This window comes from Amphiprion ocellaris, chromosome 18 (genome assembly GCF_022539595.1).
Source record: "Amphiprion ocellaris isolate individual 3 ecotype Okinawa chromosome 18, ASM2253959v1, whole genome shotgun sequence".
NCBI lineage: Eukaryota > Metazoa > Chordata > Actinopteri > Pomacentridae > Amphiprion > Amphiprion ocellaris.
In genome coordinates, this window is record NC_072783.1 from 8,705,881 (window position 1) to 8,726,600 (window position 20,720).

The following is a 20,720-nucleotide window of genomic DNA, read 5'->3' on the forward strand; positions in this document are numbered from 1 at the left end:
GTTTAATATATAAATATTTAGATCATATTTAGTCTTTAAAGGAAGCAGTTAACACAAAGCCAGAGTCTAACAGAATTCAATTTATTTTATTTGTTGCTGTATAGTGCACATTAGTAAACAATGCTGTCAGGCGGATTTCTCTCATTAGTAGTTTTTTTTTTTTTTTTAAATATAAGGTGGAAATGATATATCAGTTATTGGGGTTGTTTATTTGCATGTAGAACAATAAAAACAGAGAATACTGGTTGTTAATAAGAGCAACATTCACGACACTTTTATTCTGCATGGTCACATGTGAATTAAAACCTACGTCACTGTATTGAGCTTCGTCTCTGTTACCGGAAAAATCGATGGCTGAACAGCAGCATCAGCTGACAGCAGGTCAAAGACAAACTGCAGCAGCATCAGTGTACAGTTACAGCTAGAGAACATTCAGACTGAAGGATGAAGAACAGAGGAGACGTTAGAGGACTGATCAGTTTAAGATGAGAAGCAGAAACGGTCGACCTCAGACATTAATACATGTGTTATCATGCAGACTGTTACTTATTGAGCGTTTGTGTTAATGTGTAATAGAAAACTTGCACAAAAAACTAACTTTAAACAACAGATCTGAGCTGCAGTTTGACTACAGTCATGAATAAAAGTTTCCATCCACTTATAAAGACCTATATATGATAACAGTCTTGAGATTCAAATGACTCCTAGGACTCTGGATTTTCTATGATGAAATAATTGAAACACAGGAGTCTTCGTCAGACAAAAACAATCCTGTATTTTGGCTCTTTCATGGATTTATTAAAGGTCTTCTGGAAATATGACAAGATCTGCTGGGTAAAAAATATACATACAGTGAACACTAATATTTGGTAAAATTTGTCCATTTCCACCTCAGTTTGGTTCTTCTGGTTTCAAGCTTCTAGTTAATATTTGACTCCTGTGGGCTGAATTGGTTCAGTTCAACTAAATTTGTTGTCTTTCTGACTCAGACTTGTTTCTTCAGGTTCTTGATGGTTTTAAGTCAGGACTTTGGGGAGACCAGTCTAGAACCTTCATTCTAGCCTGATGGAACCATTTCTTTACCATGTCTGATGTGTGTTTAGGCTCATTGTCTTGTTGAAACATCCAACTGTGTCCAAGATCAACCTTCTGCTGATGGTTGTACGTTTCCCTGAAGAATGTGGAGGTAATACTCCTTCTTCATTATTCCATTTACTTTGTGTAAAGCTCCAGTTTCACAGAGCATGATACTGCCACCACCATGCTTGATGGTAGGTTTGGTGTTCTTGGGGTTAAAGGTCTCACCTTCTCTCCTCCAAACATATTTCTGCTCAGGTTTTGTTCCATGTGACCACAGAACTTTCCTCCAGGAGGCTGTTTCTTTGTCCACGTGATCAGCAGCAGACTTGAGTGAAGCTTATCATTCATTCAGACAGTGATAGTTTGTGTTTTCTTGCTGATGGTGGCAGTAACACAACTGCACCATGAACTTTATTCTGACAATCAGATGATTCTGGATCTGAAGCTGCTCTGGATTGGTTCCAAATGACTTTCTGACTTGTTCAAGTCAATGATTTGCTTTTTCAGATCTTTGCTGAGCTCCTCAGACGTTCCCACTGTAGTGTTTGAGTCTATTTTGCTCCAACACCTTTTGTCATATCCAGAGGAGTAAATCATAATTACACAAGAGATGTTAAGAAACTCCGAAAATCTGATAAACACAACTGTCTGCATCACGAAAACTGTTAGTTGCTGTTTGTGTATTTATGATCCGGCAGAGTTTGTTATATTTCCAGAAGACCTTTAATAAATCTATGAAAGAACCAAAATGCATGACTGTTTTTTTGGGATGCATGAGTTTCAATGATTCCATCATAGAAAATTCAGAGTTATGGAGTCATTAGAAACTCAAAACTGACATGATGTAGATGATCTTTACCCAATTATCTTCATGACTGTAATTTCGAGACACTGGAAAAACCAGTTGTTGGACTGACTTGAATGCATTTCTTCAACTGGTAACACACAAATGATAGTTTACATTGCTTCAACTTCATTTTAGGGAAAGTCAGCTTCAACTTTTCCAACTTAATATTTGCTTTACCCAAATGTAAAATGGAAAACGTGTTACTGTTTTTTCTTTTTCTTTACTCTGCGACGGAGTTGCAGCGGAAGTGAAGACGTCATGATGTCAGCGGTAAATGTAAATTTCACATTTTCACTTAAAATAGAGCTTTCGGGGTAAATAATGTAATTTTAGGGTGATGAAAACCAGAAAAATAAACGTGTAATCACCAAACCACAAAGATAAATGAGATTCAGTCAAAAAGTGGAGGTGAAATAAACACTTTCTACAGTGTCAAACTTCTCATAACTCTGACAAATTGATACAAACCGTTTGTTTTTTTTTACAGTGCACCACTTTATCCTCTCACTTCACCTCCGCCTCCCCTCCTCCCCCAATCTGACGTCACTCAGGTCCACCAATCAGCTGCCGTGTTTATCCTGCAGCTGATATAAACCGAGCAGCTTCTTCTCGCCGCATCAGTTTAGTAAAGTCACCGTTAACTTCTCAGTCAGGAGCTCGTTTAGAACTTCTGGACCAGAACTCATCTCTTCTCCACGATGCGTCTCCAGACGGTTCTGTGCGTCGCGGCGCTGCTCGCCTCCTCCGTCCTGCTGTCCGAGGCTCGGATCTCCAAACGCTTCGCCATCGGCTGTCCGGAGAGGTGCGACAAGTCCCAGTGCGCCCCGATCCCCGCCGACTGTCTGGCCGGAGACGTGCTGGACCGCTGCGACTGCTGCCCGGTGTGCGCGTCCGGCGAGGGCGAGCAGTGCGGCGGCACCGGGGACCGGGAGTGCGCCGAGGGGATGGAGTGCCTGGTGACCGACGGCGTGGAGGTGTCCGCCACCGTCCGGCGGAGGGGCAAGGAGGGCGTGTGCGTGTGCACCAGCTCCGAGCCGGTGTGCGGCAGCGACGGCGTCTCGTACCGGAACATCTGCGAGCTGAAGCGCGTCAGCAACCGGGCGATGAAGCTGCAGCAGCCGCCGGTGATCTTCATCCAGAGGGGAGCCTGCGGGAAAGGTGCGTGTGCGTGCGTGCGCATTTGAGAGGAAGAGATTGTATCTTACAAAACAAACAGGAAAAGTTTTAAAGAGCTTGAAGTCCGATAAGGAAGAAGAATTTCAGTAACAGCAGCAGAATAAACATTTTCCATCAGAATATTCTCACATTTCACAAATATTCCAAAGAAATCAGCATTAAGTCACACAAGAAACACTGATTTACTAAATTACAGGTGAATTCAAAGTAACGATGCAACAATTAATATCATAATTTAACTATTAGACTTTGAAATAAACATTAAAAACATGCACATATCTACATCCAGTCCAACATTTTACAGTTAAATAGAGTTTAGAGTTACCATGTAAAATAACTGCAGAAATACACAAAACTTCCCATAAAGACATAAAACTTCCATGAAAAAATGCAAGACACCTACAAAAACACCCACAACCACCACAAAACAACCATAAAAAGACACAAGACAATCGCAAAGACACACAAAACCTCCACAAAAAGATGCAAAATACCCACAAAAATAAGCAAAACCTTCATGCAAAGATGCAAAACAACTACAAAAATATCCACTATCAACACAAGACACAGACCAACCACAGATACAAAACCTGTATGAAAAGATACAAAACACCTACAGAAACACCCACAACCACCACAAAATGACACAACAACCATAAAAAGACACAAAACAATCACAAAGAGACAGAAAACCCCTACAAGGAGATGCAAACCTTCCAAAAAAAGATGCAAAATACCCACAAAAAGAAATAAAACCTTCATGCAAAGATGCAAAACAACTACAAAAAGATCCACAATCAATACAAAAAGACACAAAACAACTACAAAAAGATCCACAATCAATACAAAAAGACACAAAAAAAATAGCTTTTCCACAGCAGCAAGACAAACGACCTTCTTCATTACCGCTACGTCGAGGATCCATTAGTTTCCCTGGATGTCAAATAATGACATAATGACCGCATGATGTCACAGAAACTGACGTCATCAAGCGTTCGTGTTCGGAACTATTGATCGTTTCCAGCACAGAGTTTCTGTGATGTTTGAGCTGCTCTAAACAACTTTTACATTCTGAATGAACTATTTTATTTAAGACAAGATAAGGTGCACATTTATGGATCTATTCATACCCATAAATAATAAAATAGGCATAACTAAAGCACTAAAATAGCTCTAGTGTGTTTGTACAGATGCTAGAATCCTCCATCTGGGGCTGAAGGAGCTCCAAATATTTTACTAATTTGCAGTGTTGAATTGCAAATGAGAGACTAAATATAGCTGTAGATAAATGTGATTTAAGTTTAAATGAATATGGACACAAAAATACTTTCGTTTTTTAACACAATTTTAATAATCAGGTGCCAAAAGCATGAGCCTTAAGAAGAACAGGAGAGTAATTAACTCAGATTTACAGGTTTTAAGTGGTTATTTTTAATTTATTTTTAAATTAAGCTGTGAATTTAATAGTAAAATTGTGGAGAAAAGCATATCTAAATTGTAGATTTCCAGATAGAGTAATAAAGTATTTTTAATTGATGTTTAATATATAAATATTTAGATCATATTTAGTCTTTAAAGGAAGCAGTTAACACAAAGCCAGAGTCTAACAGAATTCAATTTATTTTATTTGTTGCTGTATAGTGCACATTAGTAAACAATGCTGTCAGGCGGATTTCTCTCATTAGTAGTTTTTTTTTTTTTTTTAAATATAAGGTGGAAATGATATATCAGTTATTGGGGTTGTTTATTTGCATGTAGAACAATAAAAACAGAGAATACTGGTTGTTAATAAGAGCAACATTCACGACACTTTTATTCTGCATGGTCACATGTGAATTAAAACCTACGTCACTGTATTGAGCTTCGTCTCTGTTACCGGAAAAATCGATGGCTGAACAGCAGCATCAGCTGACAGCAGGTCAAAGACAAACTGCAGCAGCATCAGTGTACAGTTACAGCTAGAGAACATTCAGACTGAAGGATGAAGAACAGAGGAGACGTTAGAGGACTGATCAGTTTAAGATGAGAAGCAGAAACGGTCGACCTCAGACATTAATACATGTGTTATCATGCAGACTGTTACTTATTGAGCGTTTGTGTTAATGTGTAATAGAAAACTTGCACAAAAAACTAACTTTAAACAACAGATCTGAGCTGCAGTTTGACTACAGTCATGAATAAAAGTTTCCATCCACTTATAAAGACCTATATATGATAACAGTCTTGAGATTCAAATGACTCCTAGGACTCTGGATTTTCTATGATGAAATAATTGAAACACAGGAGTCTTCGTCAGACAAAAACAATCCTGTATTTTGGCTCTTTCATGGATTTATTAAAGGTCTTCTGGAAATATGACAAGATCTGCTGGGTAAAAAATATACATACAGTGAACACTAATATTTGGTAAAATTTGTCCATTTCCACCTCAGTTTGGTTCTTCTGGTTTCAAGCTTCTAGTTAATATTTGACTCCTGTGGGCTGAATTGGTTCAGTTCAACTAAATTTGTTGTCTTTCTGACTCAGACTTGTTTCTTCAGGTTCTTGATGGTTTTAAGTCAGGACTTTGGGGAGACCAGTCTAGAACCTTCATTCTAGCCTGATGGAACCATTTCTTTACCATGTCTGATGTGTGTTTAGGCTCATTGTCTTGTTGAAACATCCATCTGTGTCCAAGATCAACCTTTTGCTGATGGTTGTAGGTTTTCCTGAAGAATGTGGAGGTAATACTCCTTCTTCATTATTCCATTTACTTTGTGTAAAGCTCCAGTTTCACAGAGCATGATACTGCCACCACCATGCTTGATGGTAGGTTTGGTGTTCTTGGGGTTAAAGGTCTCACCTTCTCTCCTCCAAACATATTTCTGCTCAGGTTTTGTTCCATGTGACCACAGAACTTTCCTCCAGGAGGCTGTTTCTTTGTCCACGTGATCAGCAGCAGACTTGAGTGAAGCTTATCATTCATTCAGACAGTGATAGTTTGTGTTTTCTTGCTGATGGTGGCAGTAACACTACTGCACCATGAACTTTATTCTGACAAACAGATGATTCTGGATCTGAAGCTGCTCTGGATTGGTTCCAAATGACTTTCTGACTTGTTCAAGTCAATGATTTGCTTTTTCAGATCTTTGCTGAGCTCCTCAGACTTTCCCACTGTAGTGTTTGAGTCTATTTTGCTCCAACACCTTTTGTCATATCCAGAGGAGTAAATCATAATTACACAAGAGATGTTAAGAAACTCCGAAAATCTGATAAACACAACTGTCTGCATCACCAAAACTGTTAGTTGCTGTTTGTGTATTTATGATCCGGCAGAGTTTGTTATATTTCCAGAAGACCTTTAATAAATCTATGAAAGAACCAAAATGCATGACTGTTTTTTTGGGATGCATGAGTTTCAATGATTCCATCATAGAAAATTCAGAGTTATGGAGTCATTAGAAACTCAAAACTGACATGATGTAGATGATCTTTACCCAATTATCTTCATGACTGTAATTTCGAGACACTGGAAAAACCAGTTGTTGGACTGACTTGAATGCATTTCTTCAACTGGTAACACACAAATGATAGTTTACATTGCTTCAACTTCATTTTAGGGAAAGTCAGCTTCAACTTTTCCAACTTAATATTTGCTTTACCCAAATGTAAAATGGAAAACGTGTTACTGTTTTTTCTTTTTCTTTACTCTGCGACGGAGTTGCAGCGGAAGTGAAGACGTCATGATGTCAGCGGTAAATGTAAATTTCACATTTTCACTTAAAATAGAGCTTTCGGGGTAAATAATGTAATTTTAGGGTGATGAAAACCAGAAAAATAAACGTGTAATCACCAAACCACAAAGATAAATGAGATTCAGTCAAAAAGTGGAGGTGAAATAAACACTTTCTACAGTGTCAAACTTCTCATAACTCTGACAAATTGATACAAACCGTTTGTTTTTTTTTTACAGTGCACCACTTTATCCTCTCACTTCACCTCCGCCTCCCCTCCTCCCCCAATCTGACGTCACTCAGGTCCACCAATCAGCTGCCGTGTTTATCCTGCAGCTGATATAAACCGAGCAGCTTCTTCTCACCGCATCAGTTTAGTAAAGTCACCGTTAACTTCTCAGTCAGGAGCTCGTTTAGAACTTCTGGACCAGAACTCATCTCTTCTCCACGATGCGTCTCCAGACGGTTCTGTGCGTCGCGGCGCTGCTCGCCTCCTCCGTCCTGCTGTCCGAGGCTCGGATCTCCAAACGCTTCGCCATCGGCTGTCCGGAGAGGTGCGACAAGTCCCAGTGCGCCCCGATCCCCGCCGACTGTCTGGCCGGAGACGTGCTGGACCGCTGCGACTGCTGCCCGGTGTGCGCGTCCGGCGAGGGCGAGCAGTGCGGCGGCACCGGGGACCGGGAGTGCGCCGAGGGGATGGAGTGCCTGGTGACCGACGGCGTGGAGGTGTCCGCCACCGTCCGGCGGAGGGGCAAGGAGGGCGTGTGCGTGTGCACCAGCTCCGAGCCGGTGTGCGGCAGCGACGGCGTCTCGTACCGGAACATCTGCGAGCTGAAGCGCGTCAGCAACCGGGCGATGAAGCTGCAGCAGCCGCCGGTGATCTTCATCCAGAGGGGAGCCTGCGGGAAAGGTGCGTGTGCGTGCGTGTGCATGAGAGGAAGAGATTGTATCTTACAAAACAAACAGGAAAAGTTTTAAAGAGCTTGAAGTCCGATAAGGAAGAAGAATTTCAGTAACAGCAGCAGAATAAACATTTTCCATCAGAATATTCTCACATTTCACAAATATTCCAAAGAAATCAGCTTTAAGTCACACAAGAAACACTGATTTACTAAATTACAGGTGAATTCAAAGTAACGATGCAACAATTAATATCATAATTTATCTATTAGACTTTGAAATAAACATTAAAAACATGCACATATCTACATCCAGTCCAACATTTTAGAGTTAAATAGAGTTTAGAGTTACCATGTAAAATAACTGCAGAAATACACAAAACTTCCCATAAAGACATAAAACTTCCATGAAAAAATGCAAGACACCTACAAAAACACCCACAACCACCACAAAACAACCATAAAAAGACACAAGACAATCGCAAAGACACACAAAACCTCCACAAAAAGATGCAAAATACCCACAAAAATAAACAAAACCTTCATGCAAAGATGCAAAACAACTACAAAAATATCCACTATCAACACAAGACACAGACCAACCACAGAGACACAAAACCTGTATGAAAAGATACAAAACACCTACAGTAAAAACCCACAACCACCACAAAATGACACAAAACAACCATAAAAAGACACAAAACAATCGCAAAGACACACAAAACCTCCACAAAAACATGCAAAATACCCACAAAAATAAACAAAACCTTCATGAAAAGATGCAAAACACCTACAGAAACACCCACAACCACTACAAAATGACACAACAACCATAAAAAGACACAAAACAATCACAAAGAGACAGAAAACCCCTACAAGGAGATGCAAACCTTCCAAAAAAAGATGCAAAATACCCACAAAAAGAAATAAAACCTTCATGCAAAGATGCAAAACAACTACAAAAAGATCCACAATCAATACAAAAAGACACAAAACAACCACAAAAAGACACAAAACAATCACAGAGGCACAAAACCTCCACAAAGAGATGCAAAACTTCCACATAAAGACACAAAATAACCACAAAAAGAAATAAAACCTTCATGTAAAGCTGCAAAACAACATCCACAACCAACACAAGAAGTCTTCAGAACAGAAGAAATTGTCACATTTTAAAACATTCAGCCAGATAAACTTTAGTGTTTTTAGTTGAAAAATAACTTAAAAAAAAATCTTTATGTATTTAATTTAATTAGTGCCAACTTTTATCAGATGTTTGTGGAACTTTGAAAAAAAACATGAAAGCACAACTGGAGTGTCGTAAGTTGTAATTCTCCTAATGACCACTAGATGTCACTCTAAGAAAACGCTCTTAAATAGAGCAACTTATTTGGTTAAATACTGTGAGAGAAATAATTTGTTGATTGAACTGCGGCATGAATCACCCAGATGCTAATTTTGAAAATGGGGAAAGTTGAAAATTTGTGTCAAAGTTCCTTGTATTGTTGTTGTGAATCTGCTCAGTGACAAACGTCTTTTGTCTCACTCAATAACAAGGAAAAAAGTGTTAAAAGAGGTGAAAATCGCTACAAATCTGGCCATGTTAGATGCTACAGCAAATCTGGGAAAGTTGTGGCGAGAGACGGTTAGAATGTAGTATTTTCAGACCTAAAGTGAAACTGAACGCTAATGGAATGAAAGTGGCGTCTCACTAACTCCTGTAGACCCAATTTAGAACCACCAGTTGACTTTGGAGTTGTTAAAAATGGAAAACCTCCACAACGAAAGGGTGTGACTTTCCCAAACCCACAAATTCTGTGCCACAAATGCATCCCTGAATCCACAAAATCACAATTCAACTCAACTAGAGCTGAAACGATTCCTCGAGTTATTGGAGTAAATCGATTATTAAAATTCCTCGAGGCAAAATTCTCTGAATCGAGGCTTCGTTTAATCAAGTACATGCTAGACCCCAGGACACGAAATGCCGGATCGCGGTCCAAGGCCAGACCCAGACTTCATTCAATACAAACTGGGTCCTTCAGTTTGAGGAGACGCTTCTATTTTAACCAGCGCAACAAGCTGACAGTTCGGTCATGTGACCACCTAGTGGCCCGCTGAAGCTCCAGCGCTGTCATGTGACCTCTAGTGGTCCACTAGTGACCGCCCACCATGCATGTGATTTTCAGACGTGGCGCGTTTACATGCTGGAAAAACGCATCTAGTGGACACGAACCTTCACTGTATGTTTTCTGTAAGTATTCATACACTATATATGTACAATACCCCTGTACTATACTATAGTATATACGTGTCCAGGACGGTTATTTCTGTTGCACAGCGTGTTCACTTCCGCTTTGATGCTGTAATATGCATTCCTAGTGCGGAATCTGAGTACTCGATGAACTGCCAGAATAATCGATAGAATATTCGATTACTAAAATAATCAATAGCTGCAGCCCTAAACTCAACAAAACTGCATTCTTGATTACATTTTGTGCGTTCGTTTGTGATTAATTTTTCAGTCAACCAATCAAATATTAGACTGACTCGTCACCCAGAAAATCCAGGAAAAGCTTCAAACGTACCATCACAGACGCATATTTTAACCCAAAACGTGACCTTTTCCGAAACTGAACCGTGCAGTTTTAGCGCCTAAAGTCAAGCAGCAAGCACAAATGGCAAGTATACGAGATAAAACGAAACTTTAAATCAAAGAATAATGGTCCCACACAAGCATTCTTCACGACTTGTGCCTCCTTACATGGATTTTGTGGCTTTACTCTTAACTTTTGGTGAGAAAATATGTCCATGAATACAGTTTAGTTGTTCAGGATTGTAATGTTTGGGAGCCAGAGACGACCCATGGAAGTGATTTTCTCATCTAACAAAGCAAAAGTAGGTTATTTCCCAGAACGTCGCTGGATTCATTTAATGCATAAACGGGATTTACTGCTACAGCTTTGTCTTTGTTGAAAGCTTTGTGTCTCTTTGTTATTGCTTTTTGTCTTTTTATGATTGTTTTGTGTCTTTTTGTGTTGGTTGTAGGTGTTTTGCATCTTTTCATGGATGTTTAATGTCTTTGTTGGAAGTTTTGCGTGTCTTTGTGGTAGTTTTGTGTCTTTTTGCAGTTATTTTGCATCTTTTCCTGGAGGTTTTGCATCTCCCTGTGGAGGTTTTGTGTCTCTTTGTGATTGTTTTGTGTCTCTTTGTGATTGTTTTGTGTCTCTTTGTGATTTTGTGTTGGTTGTGGGTGTTTTTGTAGGTGTTTTGCATCTTTTCATGAAGGCTTAGTGTCTTTGTCGGAAGTTTTGTGTCTCTGTGGTAGTTTTGTGTCTTATTGCATTTTTTTTGCATCTTTTCATGGAGGTTTTGCATCTCCTTGTGGAGGTTTTGTGTCTCTTTGTGATTGTTTTGTGTCTCATTGTGGTTGTTTTGTGTCTTTTGCAGTTATTTTGCATCTCTGAGGTTTGCGTTTCAAGCATTTTAATTTTTCCCTCTGTCGTCGTCAGTCTCGCTTTTAAACTTCCAATGAATAACCTCTGAGGTCACCTTTCTGCAAATGATGCTGCAGTTTTTTTTCCATATCTTTTATTTAGCAGATTACCAGAATGTGCAGCTACACGTTTCAACTTTATCCCACTTCATCAGCTCATGTAAAAAGGACTTTTTAAAGTCTTGGCGAGCTGCTGCAAGTACCTGACTTGAAATCCTTCTGTCTCTCTGGCGTCTTTCCGTCAAGTTTAAAAAATGTTTTCCACCTTTAAATCTGGCTCACAGACTCGGTGTTATCTTAACGGGGTCATAATGTGTTGAAACGAGGCCAGGAAGTCCTGAGTGCCTCCCTTGAGCTGCGAAAACAAACCGAGGCTCAGAGAGGCAGCAATGAAAGAGTCCGGAGGAGCAAACACAACCTGCTCCAGCTGCGAACACAATCACCTGCCGAGGAGCTAAACCAGGTCAGAGTCCTTCTCCGTCTTTGATCCGAGCATCCAAAGCATTCATTCATTCATTCTTCTTCTACTTCTCTCATCCTTTTCCCTCCTAATGGACTCCATCTTTAATCAACCGCCGGAGACGCTGTTCCTTCTTTCTGAGGGTTTGACCTCCTTCAGTTGAGGACAGAAATCTGGAAGCAGACTGATGTTCAGCTCAGCTTCAAAAGAGGTTTCTGGAACACAAAGAAACAGGAAAAAAAATCTACCTAAATGTCATATTTGTCCAGAGGTTTAGACACAGGTCTTTCAACGTTTAATCAAATCCAGCTGTTCAGCCTCCTCTTGCTTTATGTGATGGAGATCAAGTGAGTTTTTGTCCTCCAGAGGACTTTTCTGTAGTTTTTCATCTGAACTTGAAGTATTTTATATGATCTAGTGTGTTTCTGTAAGTGTTTTATCTGTTCTTACTTAGTAAAAGTGGGAATTTCTGGAAAACACAAGGCACAAAACAATGATAAAAAGACATAAAAGAAATAAAAAATTGGAATTTCTCGAAAATTAATTGTTTAATTCAAAACTAGTTTTGACAAAATGATCAAAAGGTCACACAAAAACATCACAACGAGGTGCAAAACAACCACAAAACACACAGAACAACTACAAAAAGACACAAAACTTCCAAAAGAAGTAAAACCTTCATGCAAAGATGAAAAACACCTACAAAAACACCCAAAATCAACACAAAAATACACAAAACAACCACAAAAAGACACAAAACAATCACAAAGAGACACAGAACCTCCACAGAGACGCAAAATATGCACAAAAAGAAATAAAACCTCCCACGAGAAGACACAGACCAACCACAAAAAGGCACAAAACTACCTCAGAGATGCAAAACTTCAATAAAGAGATGCAAAATGACTGCAAAAAACACAAAACAACCACAACACAAAACCTCCATGAAAAGATGCACAACACCTACAAAAATACCACGATAAGACACAAAACAACCATGAAAAGACACAAACCTCCACAAAGAGGTGCAAAACTTCCATAAAAAGATACAAAATACCCACAAAAAGAAATAAAACCTTCATGCAAAGATGCAAAACAACTACAAAACGATTCACAATCAACACAAGACACAGACCAACCACAAACAGGCACAAAACTACCTCAGAGAAGCAAAACGTCCATGAAAAGATGCAAAACATCTACAAAAACACCCACAGCCACAACAAAAAGACACAAAACAACCACAAAGAGACACAAAATAACCACAGAGATACAAAACTTCCACAAAAAGATGCAAAATACCCACAAAAAGACATAAAGTCTTCATGCAAAGATGCAAAACAATAAGATCCACAGCCACCACATAAAGACATAGAACTAAAAATTGAATCAACCGCCAGAGATGCTTTTCCTTCTGAGGATTTGACCTTCTTCAGCTGAGGACAGAAATCTGGAAGCAGTTAGCGACACGCTAACACTCAGTCTGCGCTGATTCATCTCTTGGATCTCATTGGCCAGTTGTGTAACTTCCTAAACAGACACAGATTTAGGTCACGCAGTTATTTAACCCAGATTCCAGGGGATCAAAATGTTTTTTTTTTCTCTTCTCTCCTTTTATTACAGTTTTTTCTGCTGTTTTTTCTGCCTCCTGTGCAGACTTGCAGGCCGTTTGTCTGATTGACAGTCTTGGAAACGGCAACAACAAAAAACACGGTCGCACGGTGACTCAGCTGCAGGAATGTTTCCCAAATGATGCCCTGAAATGCAAACTGTCATTTGGGTTCAGACGACGAAACACTCACAGGACAGGAGTTTATGTTTTAGGGTCAAAAAAACACTTGATGTACCGTTTTACTCAACCACAAATTACATTCACATTCCAGTTCTTATTAAAGAACAATACTGATGTTGCACTACGTTGTTCTTGGTGTTTAGTAAAGTGCATGGAAACACTAGACAGTTAAACTCTGAGGAGCTCTGCACTGCATCTGTTGGTTCCTAATGAAGATGTAAATCACAGATGTGCTGCTATGCAGGAAAAATCACACAATCGTATGTGTTTACAGCTTTGAAATGTAAAATATTGTCAAAACACAACAAGTGAAACAAATTCAGGCCAATATTTAGCAACCAAAAATGTCTAGTCTCTCTTTTTATGCCACTGTTTGTGTTTTTAAGGCAAAATATTACTGGTTAACGTTAATTCAATACAATTTGGGATGGTTTGTTCGTTAATCCAGCGAAGACACAAAACATCCATGAAAAGATACAAAATAACTACAAAAAGTACAAAAACAACCACAAAACAATGCAAAAGTTCCACAAAAACAACCAAAACCTTAATGTAAAGATGCAAAACTGCAAAAAAACAAAACGACCGTCAAGAAGCCGAAAATGTCCACAAAGATGCAAAACCTTCACAAAAAGATGAAAAATACCTACAGAAAGACACAAAACTTCCATGAAACAATGCAAAAGAATTGCAAAAAGATCCACAACAGCCACAAAAGGACACAAAACAATCACAAAGACTTGTAAAACTTCTACAAAGAAACAAAACCTCTAAATAAAGATGCAAGGCAACCAGAAAAAGACACAAAACAACTAGAAAAAGACACAAAACCTCCAGAAAAAGACACAAAATAACCACAAACAGACACAAGCTGACTGCAGCCTTAGTGAATCTATTTCTGGTAGTGAAGGAACACATTGTTTGACTTATTTTATTTGGGTTTTAAGACTAAAAATAAAGACTTCCTGCTTTATCCATTAAACTGTGTTGAAACGTTGCACCAGTGTGAGCAGAAACCGTCCAGCAGATCATTGAACCACCGACTCAGCGTTCAGTTGACCGTTCCTGACCTCTGCAGTGAAGCTACAGACACCTGCAGCCGCTCGGCTTCTTCATGCTGAGTCTGACTGAGTTCACTTCAAAGCTGCAGTGAAACCACTAATCCTGCAGCCAAACACACAAACAGCCGAGTCCTGCAGACGTTCAGCTGCAGACGGAAACTCTGCAGCAGGAAACTCTGCAGCAGGAAAACTCATCAGGTTGGAGAGCAGAGACGTCTGAGATGGAACCAAAGTGACAAAACTTCACCTCCAGTCAAAGTCAAGCCGAGAATTTAACAACCTCAGACCTAACGTGACAAAAAGCCTTTTAAACACTTTAAAAAAATCACTTAACTTCCCCTTTTAACTGGTTAGAATTCATCTGATTTGCTCTCTTTAGAAATATCTGTGCTTAAATATACTCAGTTAATGAAGATAATGTAGAGAATCTGGCTTTAAAGATGTTTAGAACATTTATTTGGATGGAAAAGATCCCCAAAAGTCACATTTAAATCATATTATTGCAGATGATGCTCAAGCAAACTGTAGGAATTTCAGTTTCTTTTCTGTTTTGACCAAAACAAAGGCAATCCAACGGCAATCTGCATTAAATATGACATTAAAATTAAAAAACCCAACAGATTTTCCTTCCTTTTCTGTTATGTTTAAGCCAAACACTCAGTGTTCGTTAAATTTCTCTGTATTTCACAGTTCATCTGAGTTTTAAATCAACTTTTTCTATCGGCTCTAAGCAACAACTAGAAATATGATGGAAAATATGGAAGAAAAACCAAGGAGAAGCGTAAAAAAGATGCTTCAGAGGAAGATTTCTGATCTAAAAAATAGTCAGCGAGGTGTGCATCATATACATGCACATCAAAATCTCCATAAAAAGATCCACAACAACCAAAAAAAACACACAAAATAACCACAAACAGAAAATGTGACAAAGATGCAAAACTACCATAAAAAGAATTAAAAATAACTACAGAAAGCCACAAAACATCCATGAAATGATGCAAAAGAACTACAAAAAGATCCACAACCACCACAAAAGGACAAAAACTACTACAGAGGAACACAAAACATCCACAAAGAGATGCAAAACTTTGACCAAAAGATGAAAAATAACCACAAAAAGACAACAATCACAGAGACACAAAACAACCACAAAATGATGGAAAACTTCCATGAAGAGATACAAAACTACCATAAAGCAATGCAAAAATAACCACAAAAAGACACAAAACCTCCACAAAGGCACACAAAATATCCACAAAGATACAAAACGTCCATGAAGAGATGCAAAACTACCATAAAAAGAATGAAAAATAGCCATAGAATGACATAAAACCGCCATGATATGATTCAAAAGAACTCCACAAAAGATTCACAACCACCACAAAAGGACAAAAAAACTACTGTAAAGAAACACAAAACAACCACAAAGATCCAAAACCTCCACAAAGGCATAGAAAATTTCAACAAAATGATGGAAAATAACCACAGAAAGACATAAAACAACCACAAAATTTCAGGAACAAATCACTTGTTAATGTTTTACATACATTAAACCCATGTGAGAGTTATTCATTGTGACAATATATATATTTTGAAATATTATTCTGGTATTTGGCAGCATTTCCCGTCCCTGTATAATTGGTTTTACAGGTTTTAACGTTTTAGCAGATGTTGGCACAGAGTAAAATCTGGATTATATGTTGCATAAACCTTTAACTTTCTGCAGTCAACAGCAACAGAACTGCATAAAACCACATTAATAAAGCTGCTGATGCTAGATTTTCATTTATTTTTACCTTTTAAGGAAGAAGTTTTATAACTGAGACATATAATGATGTACAGAGAGCATAAAGTAAAAGCAAAAAAATTGAATTTTCTTCGAAAAATACGTGCTTTCCTTTGCGAGGTCAAATGACGGGCTGCTACTGGTTCGAGTTTTATCAGCTGCGCCGGCGTCTGGGGAAGGATTGATATGAAGTGGAGAAATGTGGTGAAGAACGATCTGCTGATAAGATCTGAAGAATGTGAAGGATCAGTCGATATCGTTCAGAAAGATCCTGCAGATCTGTGACCCTGAGGACAAACTCAGGCATGTCCTCACTGGAGCTCTGCCGGCTGTCAAATGTTGGAAAAATGAAAGCTGGAGGTTACATTAAACGGATCACAGCAGCGGTTTGATAAAAAGCTTTGTGAGGTTTAAACAGCTGCCAACTCTTTTACAGAATGTGCCACTCGTTTGTTTCCTTCTTTAAAAAGGATTGCATCATGCAGACTGATTTTCAGCTTCAAAAGAGGTTTCTAGAACACAAAGAAACAGGAAAAAATAATCAACCTAAATGTCATATTAGTCCAGAGGTTTAGACACGGATCTTTCAACACTATGATCCAAGTTCAAATCCAGCCGTTTAGCCTCTTCTTGCTTTATGTGATGGAGGTCAAGTGAGTTTTTTGTCCTTTGTTGGACATTTCTGTTGTTTTTCATCTGAACTTTATATGATCTAATGTGTTTCTCTATGTGTGTTATCTGTTCTCACTTAGTAAAGGTGGGAATTTGTGCAAAACACAAGACACAAAATAATGACAAAGAGATATAAAACTTCCACAAAGATACAAAACGTCCATGAAAATATGCAAAACACCTACAAAAACACCCACAACCACTAAAACAACCATAAAAAGACACAAAACACATCCCAGATACAAAAAAAACACTACCAGGAGATGCAAAACTTCAACAAAAAGATGCAAAATACCCACAAAAAGAAACAAAACCTTCAAGCAAAGTTGCAAAACAACTACAAAAAGATCCACAATCAACACAGGCCAACCACAAAAAGGCACAAAACTACTTCAGAATGCAAAACTTCAACAAAGAGATGCAAAATAACTGCAAAAAACACAAAACAGCCACAAAGAGACACAAAACAACCATAAAAAGACAACACAATCATAAAAAGACACAAAACAATCACTCAGAGACAAAAAAATTGTAAAAGTGGGAATATCTGGAAAAGACAAGACACAAAACCTCCATGAAGACACAAAGCCTCCATGAAAAGATGCAAAACACTTACAAAAACACACACAACCACCACAAAAAGACACAAAACAATCACAAAGAGACACAAAACCTCCACAAGGAGATGCAAAACTTCCCCAATAATTGCAATAACCACAAAAAGAAATAAAATCTTCATGCAAAGATGCAAAACAACTACAAAAAGAATGTGCAATCAACACAAGAAGACACAGACCAACCACAAAAAGGCACAAAACTACCTCAGAGATGCAAAACTTCAACAAAGAGATGCAAAATAACTTCAAAAAGACACAAACAAACGACAGTGAGACACAAAATTTCTGACAGACACAAAATCGCCACGAAAAGATGCAAAACACCTACAAAAACACACACAACCAAAAGACACAGAACAACCATAAAGACACAGAACTACCTCAGAAATGCAAAATTTCAACAGAGATGCAAAATAACTACAAAAACACACAAAAATTGCACGAAAACATGCAAAACATGTACTTAAAGTCCACAATTGCCACAAAAAGACACAAAACAACCATACAGAGACATAAAGTTGTGTGCATATATGTATATATGGAGGGAGGGAGGGAGGGACGGGTTTTCTTGTTTTTAATGTTTTTAATGTTGTAAAGCACTTTGCGTTGCATTTTTAACTGTATGAAAAGTGCTCTATAAATAAAGTTTGATTTGATTTGATAAAACGCCAAACGAAACGTCGAAAACAACCAAAGAGACCAACAAAAGATGCAAAACAGACAGGAAAACTCAACAAAAATACACAAAGCAACTACAAAGACACAAAAACCCCACAAAGAAACACAAGATCTATGCAAAACTCCACAAAACTGCAGTAAAACACGTGTGCATCAATCTGTGATGTAGTAGTTTAAGATGTTCATCAAGGGATCGAGGGTCCCTGGTTCAAACCCACCTCTTTACCTTTATGCTCAACTTTTAATGAAAGACGAAGAAACATTCAAACCAACAACATGTTCCTTCTTCTGTCAGGACTTTCTGAATTCCCACAGAATCTTTTAAAAAAAAGTCACAAATCTGTAGTTTTCATTTTCAGTGTAAAAACACTAAAAAACACAAAACAACTTCAAAGACACTAAACAACTACAAAGATACACAAAACAACCACCAAGGGACACTAAACGACTACGAGACACTAAACAACCACTAAGAGATGCTAAACAACTACAAAGATGCACTAAACAACCACAAAGAGACACTAAACAACTACAAAGAGACACTAGACAACCACAAAGAGACACTGAACAACTACAAAGAGACACTAGACAACCACAAAGAGACACTGAACAACCACAGAGAGACACTAAACAACTACAAAGAGACACTAGACAACCACAGAGAGACACTGAACAACCACAAAGAGACACTAGACAACCACAAAGAGACACTGAACAACCACAGAGAGACACTAAACAACTACAAAGAGACACTAGACAGCCACAGAGAGACACTAAACAACTACAAAGAGACACTAGACAACCACAAAGAGACACTGAACAACTACAAAGAGACACTAGACAACCACAAAGAGACACTGAACAACCACAAAGAGACACTAGACAACCACAAAGAGACACTGAACAACCACAAAGAGACACTGAACAACCACAGAGAGACACTGAACAACCACAAAGAGACACTAGACAACCACAAAGAGACACTGAACAACCACAGAGAGACACTGAACAACCACAAAGAGACACTGAACAACCACAAAGAGACACTAAACAACCACAAAGATACACAAAACAACCACCAAGGGACACTAAACGACTATGAGACACTAAACAACCACTAAGAGATGCTAAACAACTACAAAGATGCACTAAACAACCACAAAGATACACAAAACAACCACCAAGGGACACTAAACGACTATGAGACACTAAACAACCACTAAGAGATGCTAAACAACTACAAAGATGCACTGAACAACCACAAAGAGACACTAAACAACTACAATAGACACAATAAGCAATCTACTAAATGTGAATGGAAGAAACACGTCTCAGTTGCAGCCAGTCCTGATAAACCAGCTGCTTCATGAACAGCTGTGCTGCAGCTTTTTAACCTCTCATTCTGTCACCACATCAGACATTTTCTTTCTGAAGCAGAGAAACGACGAAACTTCAGGTCATCATGTGACTGGAGACGTGTTTCAAGTTCATCATCATATAAACTAATGTTCAGCTGTGTGACCGTCAGCTCAGAGGTCCAGTGGTTTGGATCCAGATCTGTGAACAATAAGGTCCAAAATCCAGCTGTTCTTCTCTTAATGTTCTTCAACAACACTTCTGTTGTTTGACATTTGGGCCTGAATCACTTCATATGATCCAGTGTGTGTCTGTCAGTGTTTCATTCGCTCTTACTCAGTGGTAGTAATTGTGATGTAGGATTTAAAGATTTAATTCAAAAATTATTTTCACAAGACAGTCACACAAGTCACCCAGAATGCTCCGCAATGAAACAACTACAAAGACACACAAATTTAACACAAGACCCTAAATAACGACAAAAAAAAACAGTTAACAGCTAAAAAGAGACACTAAACAACCACCAAGAAACAAAATACACATACAGAGAAACACAAAACAGTCACAGAGAGACACAAAGCAACAACAATGGCATACAAAATACACAAACAACAACAAAGAGACACAATACAACTAAAAAGACGCACAAAACAATCACAAAGAGAAACAAAACGACAATGACGTACAAAAGACACAGAAACAGCGACAAAGAGACACAAAACAACTACAAAGACACACCAAACAACCACAAGGAGACACAAAACACCTACAAAGAGACACAAAACAACTACAAAAACATACATGACACCCACAAAAGACACAAAACACCTGCAATACAAGACAATGTTTTGCTTTCTGAATCCTCCTACAGGTCACTATTTAAACGACTGCCTGCACAGCCATCGCACATCAAATATCCACTATATTTACAAGCTTGTTTTTAATATTTGTGTGTATTAACTGCTTCTATAGCTGCGATATGTGATGGTTTTATTTAATGTGTCTCGACGTCTTGCTTTAAAAAACACATTTATGACAGACGGAGGAAGGTGTTCAGTAAAACAAACGGTCAGCTGATGTGTTATGT

The 20,720-nt window shown here is 38.5% G+C and overlaps 1 protein-coding gene across 1 annotated transcript in view; it reads left to right on the forward strand.

Moving 5' to 3' along the window:
• Positions 1 to 7,181: 7,181 nt before the first annotated feature.
• htra1b (HtrA serine peptidase 1b) overlaps positions 7,182 to 20,720 on the forward strand; it is a 48,493-nt gene continuing 34,954 nt past the window's right edge. The window contains exon 1 of the mRNA XM_055004742.1: positions 7,182 to 7,726. Coding sequence (XP_054860717.1) covers positions 7,267 to 7,726 — 460 coding nt within the window. The 5' untranslated portion in view covers positions 7,182 to 7,266. The remainder of the gene's footprint in view (positions 7,727 to 20,720) is intronic.